The sequence below is a fragment of the Chelonoidis abingdonii genome, chromosome 7 (assembly GCF_003597395.2).
Source record: "Chelonoidis abingdonii isolate Lonesome George chromosome 7, CheloAbing_2.0, whole genome shotgun sequence".
In the NCBI taxonomy this organism is placed as follows: domain Eukaryota; kingdom Metazoa; phylum Chordata; order Testudines; family Testudinidae; genus Chelonoidis; species Chelonoidis abingdonii.
In genome coordinates this window covers 21,101,991-21,120,266 of record NC_133775.1, presented here as the reverse complement: position 1 = coordinate 21,120,266, position 18,276 = coordinate 21,101,991, and the positions used below count along the sequence as shown (strand labels likewise).

The window sequence follows — 18,276 nt, the reverse complement described above, 5'->3', positions numbered from 1 at the left end:
CTGTGATTCAAATGCACTCTCTTTCCCTTCTTGTTTCTTTGTAATCCATTTCTGCTTGGGAAGGAATTAGGTCTCTGGAAAACATCCAAAGACTTTGTTGTGTGAACAGCAATACAAATAATAAATAAAGGGTCAGGAGGATTTCAGTGGTGAAAGCAACTTCTGTTCCCTGGTACAAGTTGATTGGCTGGGATGATTTCCTTGAAGCTATTACTCCCTTCAGTAGGACTTACCACTCAAATAAATACCCAGCACACAGTTCTGACTTCCACACTCTGCAGTTGGCTCTGGAAAGCTCAAATCCTTGATCAGGGAGAAAATGTCCAGCCAGTGAGTATCCCTATAGGGTTTTCTCTGGACTAGAGACTCGGTGCTTATTATTAATGTAGTAATTGTATTACAATAGCCCCTGGAGCCCCTGTTCTCAGGAAGGGTCCCTTTTTGTGCTCGGGACTGTACAATCAGAGTAGCAGACTGTCCATGCCCTGAATAGCTTTTTGTCTAAATAGAGGACACAGACATGCGGGGGGAAGGGAGAAGGAAGGCAAGGGAGATAAAGCACATGAGCGGAGGAAGCAATGTAATAGGAAGCAAATATCAAGTTGGTACCACGATTGTTTGTTTGTTTGTTTTTAAACTTATTTGGTGGAGTTTTTATGGGAGGGAATTAGCTAACCAGACAGAGAAAGGAAGGGAGATGATACTACGGGAAGGGGAGCATGGAGGGAGGCTGAAGGGAAGATACTGCGGGGAAAGGGAGAAGCAAACAGCCAGTCAGCAGAGGGGAGAGTTTTCACACTGAAATTCGTTGAGTGCTGATGATGTCACCAGCTTCTGAAGGTGCCTGCTACAGCTGCTTATCTCTGCTCCTACTGACTGGCTCCTCCCAGAAGATTTTCTTCCCCAAATTCACATGGCTGAAGTGGGGGGACATATGAAGCTTGATATCAGCTCTCCCCTCCTATGAGAAGTATTGGGGGGAAGGCGTTACACTGTCTGGCTCTCTCCTCCCTCCTCATGCTACAGCTGGATCTGCTGGATTTACTAGATACCTGAACCTACCTACTGTGATTATTGCATGTAGCATCTTGTTGCAGCTTGTTATGTTCTCAGAAATGGAAACCCACTTCAGAAGTTGCAGTATATGGGAATAATTCAGCACTCTGCTCTCTAAGGAGCAATGTGATAATTGTCATAAGCAGGGACTGACAGGGGACCTCCAGAGCTGAAAGCATAAGTCTCCACAACATGTGCTAACAAGGCACGCTCTATAGCAATTGGCTGTAGCAGACTTGCATCCTTTGTGGATCAAGCACAGAGGGGGGAACATTACAGTAGCACTGAGAGAAGGTGACCAGGTCCTAGAGAGCGGGCTGTATCAAAGTCAGGGAGGAATTTCAGTCTGTGTTTAGGGGTGCAGTATATTCTATCTATGCTAGTGCGGGTGTGCAAATTGTTCAGGGAGGTTACAGTCTGGGAAGGTCGGGGAAGGAGGATGGTCTGCACCTCTGGATGAGAGGGCGGGGCACTGCAGTGCAGAGTATAGTCTATATTTAGAGTGCCTTGGATATTGTAGTCTATACTTGGAAGGAGGAGAATCAAGTGTATGATTCTTAGCCAGACACACACATTACAGTTGGCAGCAAACAGTTGGCCTGGGAAATGGAACTTGTGACTCTTGGCACTAAAATCACAGCCTACTTCCCTGACCTCAGGGTTTCTCTGCCAGTTGCCAATAGTATTAGGGCTTTGCCCTGTTGCAGAGCAGCCACCGGGGGCTGAGGCATTCACAAACATTAGTTCAGATCTGATGCCCAGCAGTGAAGGCGCATGATGATGCTCACTCTCTTTCTTCAGAGTCTCTCTGTTATTTTTATTCAGCTAATGCAGCTCATCAGGCTTCCCCTCAGTTCCATTCAAACCTTCATTCGTCTGAGGGCCACTGCTTCTCCTCAAGCTGATTGGGCAGCTTTGTTAAGAGTTAGTGTGAGTCAGAAACTATTCCATTTAGAAACAAAGCCCTGTAACTCTGACACATTTCCAGAGCTCTTATCTAAGCTCTCTTAAAACCTTTCAGAATTGAGCACCCAGCTGGTGGATACAAGAAGCTTTTTGAGACTGTGGAGGAATTGGCTGCACCAGTAACTGCTCATGTCACAGGTTTGTGCATTTCTAAAGCTTTCCTTTCACACTTCCTTGGAACCCAGCGCTTCTCCCCAGGGTCATTGCATGCTGCTCACCTGATCCCAGGGTGCTGCACTGTGAGATAAATGGGTTAAACGTGTCACAGGGGCAGGGAGTACAGTGGCCTTTACATCTCAGAGTAGTGGAAGCAGGTGCTGCTGGACAAGCCCAAATTCCTTTTATACTCTGTGCTGTGATCCCATCAGATCTCTTAATCAAGCTGAGTCATTACCAGGACAGACCTGTGGGAACACCTAACAGCTGAAGAAATAATACTGACAGTTCCATAGGTCACATTCGTTTCTGAGAGTCAATACTGAAATAATACATGGCCCAGTATGCTGTTAGGAAGTACTGGATTGCTGCAGGTAACATCTTTTGGAGACATAAAACCTGACCTCTTGTGGTCATTAAAGGTCCCATGGCATTTTTGTAAGAACAGGGATGGTAACTCTGCTGTCAAACTCCAGCTTTGAGAGCAATGTTCTTCCTAAAATTGGCATTCTGCCTGTAAATTCCTCTAGCATCTTAACACGGGTGCAGTATTCTTCTTCACCTTTTGTCCAGAACTATTGTGTGGTATTACTATGCAATCTTAAGGAGTTGCTTTGTTTCGCCTCAGAGGAGGCTATGTTTCCATGGTGGATGAAGTAATCCCTATATAAAGTTGTACATCAGATTAGTTAGGTTTGTAAGGTGACTTGGGATCCTGTATAATGGAAGATGATTATAGTTCTAATTGAGAATTCAAATCCATAGCTCACTCGTCTACTAAATTCTAAGTTCCTTTCATTTTTAAAACTTGAAGAGGAGGTGGAAGGAGATTGGAATTCAATAGATGTTAAAAAAAATCTTCTATGTTAAAAAACAAAATCTGCTCCTTTGCATAATAACAATTTGCTGATTTATTTAGTTCCATACTTGGGTTTATTCTAGACATTAAGTCTGCAGAATAAGAAAAAAACTGAACTCAGAGATTGCAAGAGCCCAGTGTTCCTTGTTAAAAGAAGAGATTAATAAACATAGGGAGAACTCATATTGAAAGAGGGATGGTGCACTTGGAATTAGCACTCACAAAATTACATCTTGATTACCTTTCCTATAGGCAGGATTCCCATATGGCTTACAGGCAGTCTGCTTAGATGTGGGCCTGGCTTATTTGAAGTTGGCTCGGAACCATTTTATCATTTGTTTGATGGCCAAGCGCTTCTTCATAAATTTGACTTTAAGGAGGGACATGTCACATACCATCGCAGGTAAGTGCAAAACATCAAAGCAAATATAAAAAGATAAAATACAAAATGTTAGGGCCACCTTCTGCCCTCTGACACCTGCAGGATTCACCTTGACTTCGAATGGGTTAGCTGATTGTAAGATCTCTAATGCTGGGATTATTATAATTTGTTAATAATGGTAACATCATGTTTATGCTTAGAACCAACACAACACTTTCCATTTAAAGATTACAGAATACTTGAATTTTCCGAGTGGGTAATTTTACAGATGAGAGAACTGGTAAAGAAGGAGGTTAAGTGACTTCCTCTAGGTTGCACAGTGAGTCAGTGACACAGCTAGGACTCAAGATTCTCAATCCCAGGTTTTAATCACTAGACAACTCTGCCTTCCTTTAGTTAAATAAAGTCCTTTATGAAAATTGTTGCAATGTCCTACAGCAATGGTCAAAACCCTGTAGCTTAGCCTCTTCTTAGTGCAGAGTTTTGGACCATTACTGTAGAACACTGTTGTAGTTCTTAATCAGGGGTTCCATGCATGCACCCAAAATTTACTGCCACTTTATATTTGACAAAATATATAAGTACCTATTTCAAATTGGCAGGATCAGCATTTGTTTGATATTGAAGGTCCAGAGACTTGACTGATGTTCAAGCTGATCAGTCCAGGATACAAGATGATTAGGGCTGGTTGAAAATTTTCTATTGAAACGTTTTTCAACAGAAGGCATTTTTAATGTCGAGTGTCTGTTTTCCTTGAAATGTGTGAGAAAACCAAAAACTGAACATTCTGTGGGTTTTGGTCAGGCAAAATCTGCCAAAAACTAAAAAAATTCAACTAAAAACTGAAGTTTTTGGTTTAAAAAAGAATTCGGTTTGCAGGTTTCAGTTTTTTGATGAAAAGTTGAGACTTTCTAAGGAAAAAACCTCTGTCCAGTTCTGAATAGGACATCTGAGCTTGCAAGGAAGACATAACTGATGCCATTCTGAAAAACCACTAAGAAAAGTCTCAAGTCTGCAGGCCTTAGGCAAAATTCCCTTTGAAGTCAACATCTAAGACGGGTTCCAGTTTACCTGGTCATCAACTTCCCAGGTGTTTCCCATGTCTGAACATTTGGGAAGAGGGAGAAGCAGGTTTCGGAGTTGCATACTCTTGAAATGTGACATGACTCTCTTGATAGCAGAAATATATTTATGAAACTCAGCTCTTTAAACTTCATATTGAGTTTCATTTAAATATTTTAGGGATTAGTTGTTGTTTCATTATATAACACTGTAGCCACTTTGTCATCATGCCCATTACATCCCTTCTATTTCTTGGCTTTTTCTAGGTTCATTCGGACTGATGCTTATGTAAGAGCAATGACTGAGAAAAGAATTGTGATAACTGAATTTGGCACCTGTGCTTACCCTGATCCATGCAAGAACATATTTTCCAGGTGACTGAGAAAGTTGCATGTTGTAGGATAGTGACAGGTTTTCGATGTCATGGTTTGAAAGCCCCACTGCTATGATGTCATTGATCATTTGTTGACTTTGTTTGCCTAGGTTTTTTTCATACTTCAGAGGTGTGGAGGTCACTGATAATGCCCTGGTTAATGTGTACCCAGTGGGTGAAGATTACTATGCCTGCACAGAGACCAACTTTATTACCAAGATTAACCCAGAGACTTTGGAGACAATCAAGCAGGTAGATATTTGTACTTTAGGGTATGTCTACACTACCCGCTGCATCGTTGGACAGCGATCCATCCAGCAGGGATCGATTTATCATGTCTAGACTAGACATGATAAATCCACCCCAGAGCCCTCTCCCATCGACTCCTCTACTCCAGCGCCGCGAGAGGCACAAGCAGAGTCGACAGGGGAGCGGCAGCAGTTGACTCACCGTGGTGAAGACACCATGGTAAGTCGATCTAAGTACGTCGATTTCAGCTACCTTATTCACGTAGCTGAAGTTGTGTAACTTATATCGATCGCCCCCCAGTGTAGACCAGGACTAAGAATTTAAAAATGTGGAGGAATTAAAAATAAAATGAAGACTATCAGCAGCACATTACAGATGGGTAATATCCAAGGTATTGCTTGGAATGGGCAGTTTTAATAATGATATCAGTTAGCTTTATCATTTATTAAAGTGGTTCTGAGGTGTCATGGAAAATGGGACAATGTTCTCTTCACAGCATGCTGCCTACGTCATGCTTGCAGATGGAAATAGGCTCTTTGTTTTAAAGAGTTTTGTCTGCTCCTCTTATTAATTCCTTCCTTGAAATCAAAGGCTTCTATTAAAATTCTGCCTTACAAACTATGACCAAAGTGCATCTTCAAGTGCAAAGTAGATATCTGTGCAGGGGAGGAGTGTGATTGGGATCCATGACCATGACTGATGAGAAATGAAAGGCCAACTCTACAGATAACAATGATGTCCATGGGCCTATTCACAGCAGAAAGCAATATGCCAATGATGTTTGCAAGACTGGGTCCTAAGCTAGGTGCATCTGCTATTGATCTGGCCAACTACCTATAGACTGTATTATCTAAGCACCTCAAATAGCAATGAATTTACTGCACCTCTTTATTATTATTATTATTATGGCTGGCTTAAAATTTTCCATTGAAATTGTTTTTCAATGGAAAATTGGGTTTTCATCACAAAATTACATGTTTCATAAAAAAGCGTCTGCTTTCCATGGAAAATGTCATTTTTATGTCAAAATATTCTGGCCAAAAACCTAAATTTTTCAGCTGAAAACTGAAAGAGTTTGCCTACAAATGAGCCTTGTGGTGTTTCATGGAAGTTGTAGTTTGCCCCTCGTGGTACCATTTCTTCTGTGGGCTGGGATCCCCAGTTGAACTACATCTCTCATAATGCACCATAGCCAGGCACTCCATGTTCCCCAGCTTCTCCTCACCTGTTCCCCAGCTTCTCCTCACCAAAAAGTGAGACTGTGAGGCATTGTGGGAGATGTAGTCCAGTTTGAGGTTCCAGCCCACACAGGAGAATAGGGATATGAGGAGCATAGCTCCCATGGCATACTACAACCCACATTTGCAGCCAGCATCTTTTGATTTCCAGTTTTCACCAAAAACTTAAAAGATTTTCCATGGATATTTTGACAAAAATTAATATTTTTTGTTTGTGTCAAAAACATTCATGGGATAAAAAAAACGGGGTCTGTTCTATTATCCTCTTTTTGGACATGGGAAACTGAGGCACACAGAGACTAAAGCTGGCATTTTTCAAAGGATTCTCAGAGTTGAGTGCTCAAAATCCAATGAAATTCAGTGAGTCTTAAGTACTGTCCTCCCTTCAGTGATTTGTCCACACAGGAAGTCTGTGTTAGATGTCCCAGTTCAGTGCCTTTATCCCAAGGCCATCCTCCCTGTAGGACTTCATTTGAGTAGCATGGCAATGAAGACATAGTTAGTGAGCAATCCTTAGTATGAGCCAGTGACTGCCATGCAGCCATGTGCTAATGGAGTCCCAGTGGTCTGGTGACAGGGCAAAATGCTCACTGGACACACAATTGTACTGCCGGCCTCTGGCCCCCCGGTGGAGCCATCGTTGTGCTTATTGGCTTGCTGTCTATTTTGCCAGGATATTTCGTTTTTGTAATGGCTGTCAAAAGAACAATATTCCTGTGCAACCTCCTGCAAATCTGAGTGTATGAGCTGATATAGACTTTGTGGACCCTGGAAAGTAGCAACAGAGTTAAGGTGAAGGTTGCTGCTTTAATCTTAGACATTACGATCAGGTATCCTTACACCCATTTTATACCACTGCAGCATGGAAATATGAGCACACCTCCATTTTCACTCTCTTCTGGCACTCCACTCCACCCCATCCCCAATTTAGCAGACCTTTCAGTAGCTCATAGGGGGATTACAGCAGGGTACAAATCACATTTCTATGTCAAGCCCGAGAAATTGAATCTAGTGTGCTGTTTCTTTGGCCAGAGCTAGAGGTTTTGGGAAGGATTCTGACCCCCCCAAGTGGAGGGATGCAGAACTGTCTCTAACCTGAATACCATCTTCAACAGCTTGTCCGTGAGACATTAAAGCAGTTTTTTATTTTTAAACTCTTTGCCTTTGGACCTCACAGTTCTACATACAGAGCTCCTCTTTACTTAAATGGGAGTTGTGTGCATGCTGGTGCTGCTATTTCTCTAAATATTTGTAGGTGATTTACCTAGAGGTGTGAAATGAGAACATTCCTTAGCTAAAATAACAAGACACTCCCAAGCCAAGTATTTCATTACATTCATAATGATAAGTATATACCTCCTCCAGGTAAAGCTTATGGTTCACCCCAAGTCACATCTCTCTTTCTCATTCTTCAGGTGGACCTTTGTAAATATGTTTCAATCAATGGCGTAACTGCTCACCCCCATATTGAAAACGATGGGACGGTTTATAACATTGGCAACTGCTTTGGAAAAAATTTTGCAATTGCCTACAATATTGTACGGATCCCTCCAATGCAAGCAGGTTAGTTATGCATTGCTTAAAAGCAATGTCTGTGCCCTTCAGACATTCATGCTGTAGAAATCCCTTCTGGTGTAGAATTAATCTGTCACCTTTGTACGTTGCATCGTTTTTCAATATTCAGATGATTTTTTTTTATTTGATTTTTTCTTTTCTGTCCCTTCCTTATCTAACTACAGATTTTTATAAGAAACTTTTTACAGATGTTGTTCTTTAAAAAGACAGTACATGTTATTTTCAGAGAATAATACTTCTCATGTTAAAGGCCAAAAGCTTTCCTAGCTAACATTTTGTAGCATAGGCTTACTGAGCCATTCCTGGGGCTGCTTCCATAATCATTTAAATACTATTTTTATTTCAGACAGGAAAGATCCAATGAATAAGTCTGATGTGGTTGTGCAGTTTCCTTGCAGCGATAGATTTAAACCTTCCTATGTGCACAGGTAAATTGTAGGCCATCTCTGTAAACAGCACATATATATATGAAATATATAAACCAGTTCTATATGCAGCAAAGTGAGACTTTCTTGCTGTGAAACCTGTATTTCATACCTTTGAGCCACATTTGAAAACAGCCGTTTCTAGCAGAGAACCCACTGTCATTTATGCAATGCAAATAACACAAAAGGTACAACTGTCCTATGATGTGGACAGATATAGTTTGCACAACGTTTGATTGTTTTTTTTTAAACATGGTTTATTCAAACGTTCTTGCTGTTTTATACATGGGAAGCAGAACTGCTAAGCATGCAGTAAACAACAGCTAACATTAAGAATTTGCAGATATCAGGAGGATTATGTTCCAATAACATTAAACTGACTTTTAAATGAAGCAGCCACTATTTGACAAGCTACCATTCTGTGTATAAACATACTGTTGTAAGAAATCACCACAAGCAAACTTACAAGCTCCAACCGTATTTCTGAACAGCTTTGGGCTGACTCCAAACTATATAGTGTTTGTGGAAACACCAGTGAAAATTAACCTGCTCAAATTCCTTTCTTCTTGGAGTCTGTGGGGAGCCAATTACATGGATTGCTTTGAGTCTAATGAAACCATGGGGGTAAGTGAAATTGCATTGCATTGTTACATACTGGCCTTCTAAATGTGAAGTTGTGTCATGTTAAATATACCTTCACTACTTCTCATGTGTCAAAAACAAAATGCTTCTTTGTTTTCCAGGTTTGGCTTCATGTAGCAGATAAAAAAAAAGGAAAATACCTCAATATCAAATATAGGACCTCAGCCTTTAACCTCTTCCATCACATTAATACCTATGAAGACAATGGATTTCTTATTGTGGATCTCTGCACCTGGAAGGGGTGTGTAAGAGCGCTCAAGTGATTGCTGGCAGGGCTATTTGTAAATACAATCTAGAGATGTGCTGAGAGAAATCTTCTACTGAGAAGGAGATGGGATTGGCAACCTAATGGGTCTTTCCCGACCCGTATCTAATTGCTATGATTTGGGGCCTGACTCTCAGTGATTGACATTAGTGAGATTTTTGTCATTGTCTTCTATCAGAGTAGGATTGCATCCCAGGAATGGATGCATGATTTTGTCATCCAAAGCTATAAATCCATTGTGACTGAAAAAATACCTGGTTTGTCTGGATAATCTAGTAGCAAGTTTGTTTTCTAAGAAACCAGGGATAACCACTACACTAAGAGTATGTCTACACTGGAAATGCAAGTCAACCTCTATTAAGTCAGTTTACAGTCACTGCAGTAATTACTTTGGTAGTGCATGTCCACGCTACCCTTCTTGGGTTGGTGATGCACGTCCTCACCAGGAACATTTCCACCGACCTAAGAGCCCAGTCTCTCAGCTCCACTGGCAGCTGCCTGCCAGGACCTCAGCTGCCCTGCAGTCTCCCAGGCTCCTAGAGGGCTCCCCTGCCTGGTCCTTGTTCCCCATTTGGAGCAAGGAAAGCTGCCGGCACTTCTCCCCTGCCCGTTCTCTGCTGGAAGCTGCCCCAGGCTTCTTGCCCCCAAGAAGTGGGGTCCAGCTACCCTTGCTTCTTGGGCCTCCCATGCTCCCTCACCGGCTCCCCACCAGAAGCTGGGCAGCCTTGTCAATTTCACAGCTTATCCAGCCATGAAATTGACAAGGCTACCTTGGTGGCTCAGTGTTATGATGATGGACTGCTAATCCCTTGTGCTCTGCACGCATGGGTTTGAATCCCATCCTCACTGGGCAGGTTTAGTCTTCTCCCCTTCTTGACAGGGAGGTCTGGAGCCCCAGCTGCCTTATGTAACCTAACTGTGTAGTGTAGCCCAGCCCTTAATAATTTTGACCTGGAAGTATCTAACTATAATTAGTTTTAAAGCTGAAGTGACATCTCCTCAAAGTACTGCGATGCTGTGATCTGGTTAAGGAAAATAAGTTGGCAAACTCTGATTTTTTTGTTCAGATTAAAAAATAACTGGGTTTCAGGGAAAATGTTAATTTTTAAAAGCAAAATATTATTTTTCTGAAAGTGACAGAATTTGCGGCTATGTGACTGTTTCATTACAATATGTGAAAAATCTTACTTTTTGACGTCAGTTCCTGCAGGGGAAACACTTAGGTATTAGCAATGAAGTAAGGCTCTGATCCCCCAAGCTGACCCACAAGTGGAAATGAGATCTGTCTGTGGGAATCAGCTTCTAGGGTCAGGGTTTAAAGCAGGACCTGATTTTCAACTATCTTCTTTCAGAATGTTCATACTGATCACTTTTGGTTTACACAGATATTCAGTTACTAGTGTGTGCGGAGGATTTTGTGAAGTTTTTATAACTGATTTATCAATGCTTTCAGGTCACTGTTAGCTTTAGTAAATGGTATTCATTGTTGAAATACCTCTGCTACTGCTAGTCCAATGGGCACAAGTCTGGATTAATTTTGTTAGGATGATAAGCAATAGTCATAGAAATACAGAAATAAATCTGTCAGCATACTTTAACTTTCCAGCAGTGATTCTGCACTATGGCCACTCAAAACTTCAAGGTGACAGCAAGTACAGAAGTGGGATTATCCTGCTCCAAAAGCAGCTAACTGTATAGAGCCTGTGACATGCAGTTGAACAGTTCTTAATTCCATCCATTAGAGAACAGTGCGATGCACATGCAACATCCCCCCAAGGAACACTGCGTCAGGAGCCCTAACAGAGCTTGCTGTTCACTTGTTGCGGGCATGGGAGTGAACACGTGCATTTTGAACTTTTCTCTCTAAAATGACACACAATTGTTCTGGCTCTTATTTCTGATTATGTCTTTGTGCAGGTTTGAGTTTGTTTACAATTATCTGTACTTAGCCAATTTGCGGTCCAATTGGGAAGAAGTGAAGAAACATGCAGAAAAAGCTCCTCAGCCCGAAGCTCGCAGATATGTCCTTCCTTTAAACATTGACAAGGTAAAAGTTTGACTAGGCTATGCACATCTGGAAGTTTAACTGCATTCAATTCTCTGAAATGCTACAGCCTGCATGGCTCCTGCAAATCTGTTGCAGACTGTTTTCAGTCTAACTTAGTTTATTTTTCTTTTGAAGGAAAAAACCCTTAAAAATCTGTCTTCATACAAATAGAAAACTACCCAGAACTTTCTAACAGTGCCTTTCCCACAGAAAGTTCCCATGTATTGCTGTCCAAGTTAGAGAAGTGTAAGGTGTAAGTGAAGTTCTTCCATAATAGGCTGTTTTCCAGGAGGTGTAGTATGTTGATTGGAGCTGGGTGAATAATTTGTCAGTCATCTTGTTTGCTAGAGTATTTGCAGAGAGCAGACAGGGCTGGAGTGAATTTCTGGATGAAATCCATTCCCTGCCCCTGCTCTGGTGTTGGGATTCTGACACATGACCAGCCTCAACACAAGGTTTGTGGCATCTCAATTTACACACCAAGCAGCTTGTGCTGGACAAGTTTGTCCTACTGCTACCCTTCTAAGCCACTATCTTCAGAGTAGCTCAAGATAGGTGGTGGAACAATTTTTATAGTGGAAGGTGCTGCGAGCCTTTTAACCAAACTGTAAACCTTGAATATAATGGAAACCACTTCAAGCCAAAGGGTGCAGCAGCACACCAAGGTCCAGCACCTATGGCTGCAGAGATCATTTTCCTGGCTAACAGAGTGCTGAGGTCCATTGTGCATCTGCTCCTCCTGTGCCACCCACCCCACATAGATTTTGTAAAGCAGAGGCCCTTACATTTCACCCTTATTGTTCTAGATGATTTTTAAAACTAATCTTTGCTCTCAATCCTGACTGTGTTGAGAACAGACAGGGATAATACTTCCAGTGAAGTCAATTGGCCTCAAAGCAGTAAATTGCAGTGGCACTATATATCATACACTTCATATAATTTAATTAAAACATACATGTACATATGTCAGCACTTAATTACCTCAGGATAACTTTAGGGAAGATTCTCAAGAAGTAGGCCCCTGTGTTCCATTGCCTTTCAGTGAACACTGGGTACCTAACTTCTCTTTGTGAAACCTCTCCCCTAAGGACCAGCAGCCTGATTCTGATCTCATGCCAATGTAAATCCATTGGTTCCTGATTCACACTTAAGGACAGTAACTCCTCACTTAACATTGTAGTTATGTTCCTGAAAAATACAACTTTAAGTGAAATGATGTTAAGCGAATCCAATCCCATAAGAATTAAGGTAAATAGGTGGGGGTTAGGTTCCAGGGGAAAAATTTTTTGCCAGACAAATGACATTATATACATTTTAAACAAGCAATTTAATACTACATTGGGGGGAGTAGTGTGTACATGCTGTGTGTTTAGAAACATACTGTACATACAGTACAGTACTATAGTTGGGAGGTACCCATGCCTTACCCCACACAGGCGCAGCCCACTGGCACTGGAGATAAGGAAGGCAAGGAGGCTGAAGGTGCTGTAGGCTAGGAGAAGCATGTTGCACAGCAGCAGCAGCAGCTTCCCCTACTCTGTAAGCACCAGGGGAGGGGAGCCTCAATCTTCAGCCCACCCACTCACTCCTTCTCCTAAGCCCCCATCCTTGACCTACGTCTTCTTCTCCCCCCACCTTCTTCCCAGGCTGCATCCTCGCTCCTCCCCCTCCCCCCCCTTCTAAACACCGCAAGCCAGCTGATTTCTGCCGGCAGGAGGCAGGGGAGGGAGGAGGAGCCTGCGCTGAGTCCTCTGCTCCTCCTCCTCCCTCCTGCCTAGGGCAATCAGCTGGCTTGCGGTGTATAGGGGGCAGCAGGGAGAGGGGGAGCAAGGACTGGGCATGCAAGCTTCCCCTCCCTGCCCCCCTGCCTCCTGTCCAGGGCAATCTGCTGGCTTGTGGCGTTCAGGAGGTAGGGGAGGGGGGGGGAGCCTGTGTGCTGAGTCCTCGCTTCTCCCCCTTCCCTTCTGTCCCCGAAACACCACAAGCCAGCGGATTGCTGTTGGCAGGGCTGGGGGGGGGGAAGGCGCTGATCTGCGGGTTCTGCCAGCGGACTGGAAGCACTATGGGGAGGAGGGGGCATAAGAGTGGAGCATTGCACAACTTTAAATGAGCATGTTCCCTAATTGATCAGCAACATAACAACCAAACAATGTTAACCGGGACGACTTCAAGTGAGACAAAATTTGGCCCCAGCTTTCTCTCTTTGTTTTCATTCTTTTAAGGAAAACAAAATGTTGATTTTGCTCATAATCAGATGTAGCGCAGCAGAGCCTCACAAATTTATACTAGCCAATGGGAAACCCATGTGAATTCACGAGTTGTGAAAATGAGCCAGTAAATCCCAACTGAAAAGTCAAAGATACTGAACTGCAGGTTGTACTTGTTTTGGGAACTAATCGTAGTTTCAATTACGTCCTGAGACTTCATAGTATGCTGGCAAATATACAGTTATATGTTTTGTAAAACTAATGAAGTCTTGTGGAGATGCGCTCTCATTAAAGCACCTTGCTGTTAAGTGTTAACCGAGAAACAGGAAGAGACAGCCATTTTGTGTAGGTGAATAAGAAATTTTGCTGCTTAGCAAGATTCTGCTGTACAGTAACTCCTCACTTAACTTTGTCCCAGTTAATGTTGTTTCGTTGCTGATCTATTAGTGAACAAGCTTGTTTAAAGTTGTGCAATGCTCCCTTATAATGTCGTTTGGCAGCTGCCTGCTTTATCCCCTGCTTGCAGGATTCTCTGGAAGAGCAGCCTCTCTTTGTGGGGATTAGAACCAGGGGGAGCTGGCAGGCCCCCCTCCCCATGAGCTCCCCTAAATTCCCTGTACTATATGTGGCTCTGCAGCTGCCCAGCAGCAGTTCAGCTATCCCTCCCCGCTGCCATGCTGCTCCTGCCCTGTCCTCTGCCTTGGAGCTGCTCCAGGAGCTTCCTGCTTGCTGGGGTGCTTGGGGGGGGTGCGGTGTGCTGATATCAGGATGTCCCCCTGCTCCTGTCCACCCGCTCTGTACCCTCTCTCCACAAAGCAGAGGAGGGGACAGGGCTTCGGGACAGAACGGAGGGAGCTTCCGGGAAGCTGTTGCTTCCTGTCTGAACTGGCTGATCTGCTTAAAGGGCAACATACTTGAAGTGGGGGTCAGTGTACTTAAAGGGGCAATGCACATCTCTCCCTCTCTCATGCATGCACACCCCAGCACTTTGGAAAGTCAGCACGTGCAGCTGTGCATGTGCTGTCAGGAGGAGGGAGGAGTCCAGTGTTCCAGCTGGATAGCATGGGCTCATCGTCACGTTCAGTTTTTGCAGGGAAATGTTTGCAGCTACTGCCCTGCATCTATTGTGTTTCCTCCCTCCTGCTTCAGTCCATGCTGCCTTGCAGAGTGTGAGGCTACATTAACAACTGCATATTAACCCTTGAGGGCTCAAAGGAGTGCTATTTCATCATTTGGCAGCAAGGCATTCCTTGGGAAATATCCTACCCTCTTACTCCACCACCTCAACCAAGCTTCACAATCATTCATTGCCATGTACAATATTAAACGGTTTGTTTAAAATTGTTTAAAGTTATACTGTAGATGTATAAAATGTCTTTTGTCTGGCAAAAAAATTTCCCTGGAACCTAACACCCCCCCCAGCTATTTACATTAATTCTTATGGGGAAATTGGATTCGCTTAACATCATTTCGCATAAAGTCACATTTTTCAGGAACATAACTACAATGTTAAGTAAGGAGTTACTGTACGTCACTAACTGCATTGCAAGTGTGCAAAGAAAATAAACATAGTGTGTGGTGCAAAAGTGCAGAAAATAAACAGCGTTTGGAATGTAGTAGTTCCTTTGTTTCTCAAAAGCTGTTGCTTCTTTGTTCTAGGCCGACACGGGTAAGAATTTAGTCACCTTGCCCTACACAACAGCAACTGCAACTCTGCACAGTGATGAAACGATCTGGCTGGAACCAGAGATTCTTTTCTCTGGGGCTCGCCAAGGTAAGATGTTAATTCTGAACCTCAGCCAAAGGCAGCAAAAGCAGTTTACTAAATCCAAAACCCACTAATCCCAGCAAATGTGTGCTCTCATTTTCTAGCCTTTGAGTTTCCACAAATCAATTATAAGAAATATGCTGGAAAACCCTATACATATGCATATGGCCTTGGATTGAATCACTTTGTTCCAGACCGGGTAACTATTGATATTCTAATGAGGACATGTTTGACTTAAAGCATCTTATTTTAAGGCAAAATTAATAAGGAGCCATACTGAGATGATTTTTCTTCCTTTTGCAGCTTTGTAAGCTGAATGTTAAAACGAAAGAGACTTGGGTGTGGCAGGAACCAGACTCATATCCATCAGAGCCTATCTTTGTTTCACATCCAGACGCCCTGGAAGAGGACGACGGTAAATGATTTGAAGTTATGTTTACTTTTGTTCAATTAGATTCTTTTATAAGTTTGTATCCACTGACCCAGGGACCCAGAGCTATCTTGAATGCCAAGTCCTTTAGATGGACAGTCAATAAATTGCTGAGTGTAAGAGAGGCATCAAGCAGTGAAGTGCCATAACAACACTGAGGCACTCAAACTGTGCCCCAAACAAGGGTTGTTTTCATTACTGTGAAGCAGAACTGTCTAAAACAATTGGGAGGACTTTCTGAAAACAGACCAGAGGCCAAGACTGAGGAAGCAAGAGTTCTAGGGTATTGTAAATTTGTCCCTGCTCTTGAGCATTTCTATCAGGAATTACAATATTAGAAGCAATTCCAAAAGCAGAGTTTTATGAAAATAAAAACCTAAGAACAAATGTCATTTTTGTTTTAATGTGGGGGGAGAGGAGTGAATTTAGTAGTTGTGTAAGCATAGAATGCAAAGCATCCACTTGTACAAGGCATAATGCAAGCTGGCTCTGTGCAGCCGTACTCCTGCGCCCCAATACTGAGTGTCAGCAGCAACACTACTAAAGGTAAGGAGCTATCTCAATGGTTTCCTGTATCATCCTGTCTCCCAAAATATGGTTAAAAGACATTGGGTGAAATCCTGACCCCACTGAAGTCAACAGCTAAATCTCACATTGACTTAGTGGGTGAAATTTTGATTCCATTTATGTGCTCAATTCACTAAAGCACTTATGCATATGCTTAACTGTTATTTACTTAAAGGGAACTTAAGCACACGCTTGCATGCTTTCCGGAATTAGGAGAACATCAGCTCTGGTTCAGTGCTTACATTTTTACAGTCATTTTTCCAAGTGTTTCGACATTGTTCTTTGATGCTGCAGCACCTGTCTCTGCCCCCAGGAGTCACTGATCACTTTTATCTTAGTGACTGTTTTCCACACATCAGAATTTTTTTTTCTTTGCACCAGGTGCTTGTTTCCCATGTTTCAGCATCGCTGTGGCACTTATACAACTGGGCTGGAGCTGCCATGCTATAGCAAACCTGCCTCAGAAATCAGAAAAGCAGTGGGTTATTGGAAAAGCAAGGAACAATCCAGAATGCTTTCTGAAGAGGAAAAGCCTCTTCCTTTCAATAACAGTTTTATACCTCCATGGTTTTAGTAATAGCTGTGCTCTGCCAGGATTCTGGAAGTAACTGATGGTTTTGCCACTCGGAGGTTAGTGGGTGCCCACGTCAGAGCCTAGTGTATTACTTGAATGCCATGTGCTTTTTGTTTATACAAATCATATTTACTTCTGCTTGCTAGGTGTCGTTCTGAGTGTGATTGTTAACCCTGGCGCAGGACAGAAACCTGCCTATCTACTGATCCTGAATGCAAAGGATATGAGTGAAGTTGCAAGGGCTGAAGTAGAGATGAATATTCCTGTTACCTTCCATGGAATGTTCAAAAGATCGTGACAATTCTCTTCAGTGCACTTATCGTAATTTGCTTTTTTGACTTTGAAAAGGTACATTTCTGGTTACAAAATGGAAATATTCTATGTTCCTTCACTGTCTGATTTGTAAAACTCATTAAGCCTGAGAATTTCATTTTTCTTGATGTTTGCAGAATTGTTATTTTGTAGCTGTGTTGGTCCCAGAATTCAGAGAGAGAAAGTGGACTAGGTAATATGTTTTATTGGACCATCTTCTGTTGGTGAAAGAGACAAGTTTTCAAGCTGCACAGCGCTCTTTAGGTCTGGGAAAGGTACTCAGAATGTCTCAGAGCTAAAGAAAAGCGCTGTGCAGCTTGAAATCTTGTCTCTGTCAACAGAAGTTGGTCCAATACAAGATATTACACCTTGTGTCTCACTTTTCTTGATGGTCACTTAAGTATTCTCTCATCAGAGTTTTTAGCTTTGCAAAATCATTGACAGGATTTTAAAATGAGCAGCATCGAGCATTTTAAAACTTAAAATAATGGTTCTTTACAGAGTTAAACTTTGGGGGCAGAGATGCACTTGAAACAGTACTATGTGAAATTCAGTGTGTTGTACATTCGATAAATATCAGTGGAACAAGCTCAGGAATGTCTTCTAATGACTGCTTTATAAGGAGGCTATTTTATCCTGTATAAAAATGTATTGATTTGACTAAATTCCAGTTCACTGTATTAGCTTTCTAAAACACAGTGTTTTTGAGTGGAGCTACCATAAACCCATCCAAGTTGTCGACTGTTCTTCCTAGGGCTGTTTTTGAGAACTAGGATCCATCTATGAGCCAATAAGTCTATGGCTTTGAGACACAGCATCTTCTCCATTGATAACACACACACTCCAAAGAAATTTTGCAAGATGCAGCCAACAAAGTAACAGTTCATGTCCTGCCCACACCCTTCAGTTAAGGAGCAAGTCCCTTTTCCAAGTATTATAGCAGTCAGTCTGAAAGAAAATCCCCACCTTTCTCCACTTTTCTCCTAATTTTGGGAAGCAAAACCTTCCTGATACTTCAGGTGGCAGGAGGTTTGCATAAGTGACCAAGATCAAAATCCAATCTTAATTTAAAGAAAGGTTGGAGTTAAATATTGGGCACTTGCTTACCAGGGTGAAAGTACTC

At 42.4% G+C, this 18,276-nt stretch overlaps 1 protein-coding gene across 3 annotated transcripts; it reads left to right on the top strand.

Annotated features, from left to right (window-relative positions):
• Window positions 1-248: 248 nt before the first annotated feature.
• RPE65 (retinoid isomerohydrolase RPE65) lies at window positions 249-17,746 on the top strand. 3 transcript variants are annotated; one of them, XM_032771969.2, is made up of 14 exons: window positions 249-330; window positions 2,078-2,160; window positions 3,290-3,440; window positions 4,748-4,855; window positions 4,965-5,106; window positions 7,757-7,904; window positions 8,263-8,344; window positions 8,833-8,965; window positions 9,085-9,224; window positions 11,166-11,295; window positions 15,162-15,276; window positions 15,375-15,469; window positions 15,574-15,685; window positions 16,988-17,746. In XM_032771969.2, the coding sequence occupies exons 1-14, from the start codon at window positions 320-322 to the stop codon at window positions 17,137-17,139; spliced, it is 1,602 nt and encodes a 533-aa protein (XP_032627860.1). In that variant the 5' UTR covers window positions 249-319; the 3' UTR covers window positions 17,140-17,746. The 3 variants fall into 3 exon arrangements, with proteins under 3 accessions (XP_032627860.1, XP_074923797.1, XP_074923798.1); XM_075067696.1 differs by lacking the exons at window positions 15,375-15,469; window positions 16,988-17,746 and having other exon boundaries at window positions 15,574-15,654; XM_075067697.1 differs by lacking the exons at window positions 8,833-8,965; window positions 11,166-11,295; window positions 15,162-15,276; ... (1 more) ...; window positions 15,574-15,685; window positions 16,988-17,746 and having other exon boundaries at window positions 9,085-9,185.
• Window positions 17,747-18,276: the final 530 nt, after the last annotated feature.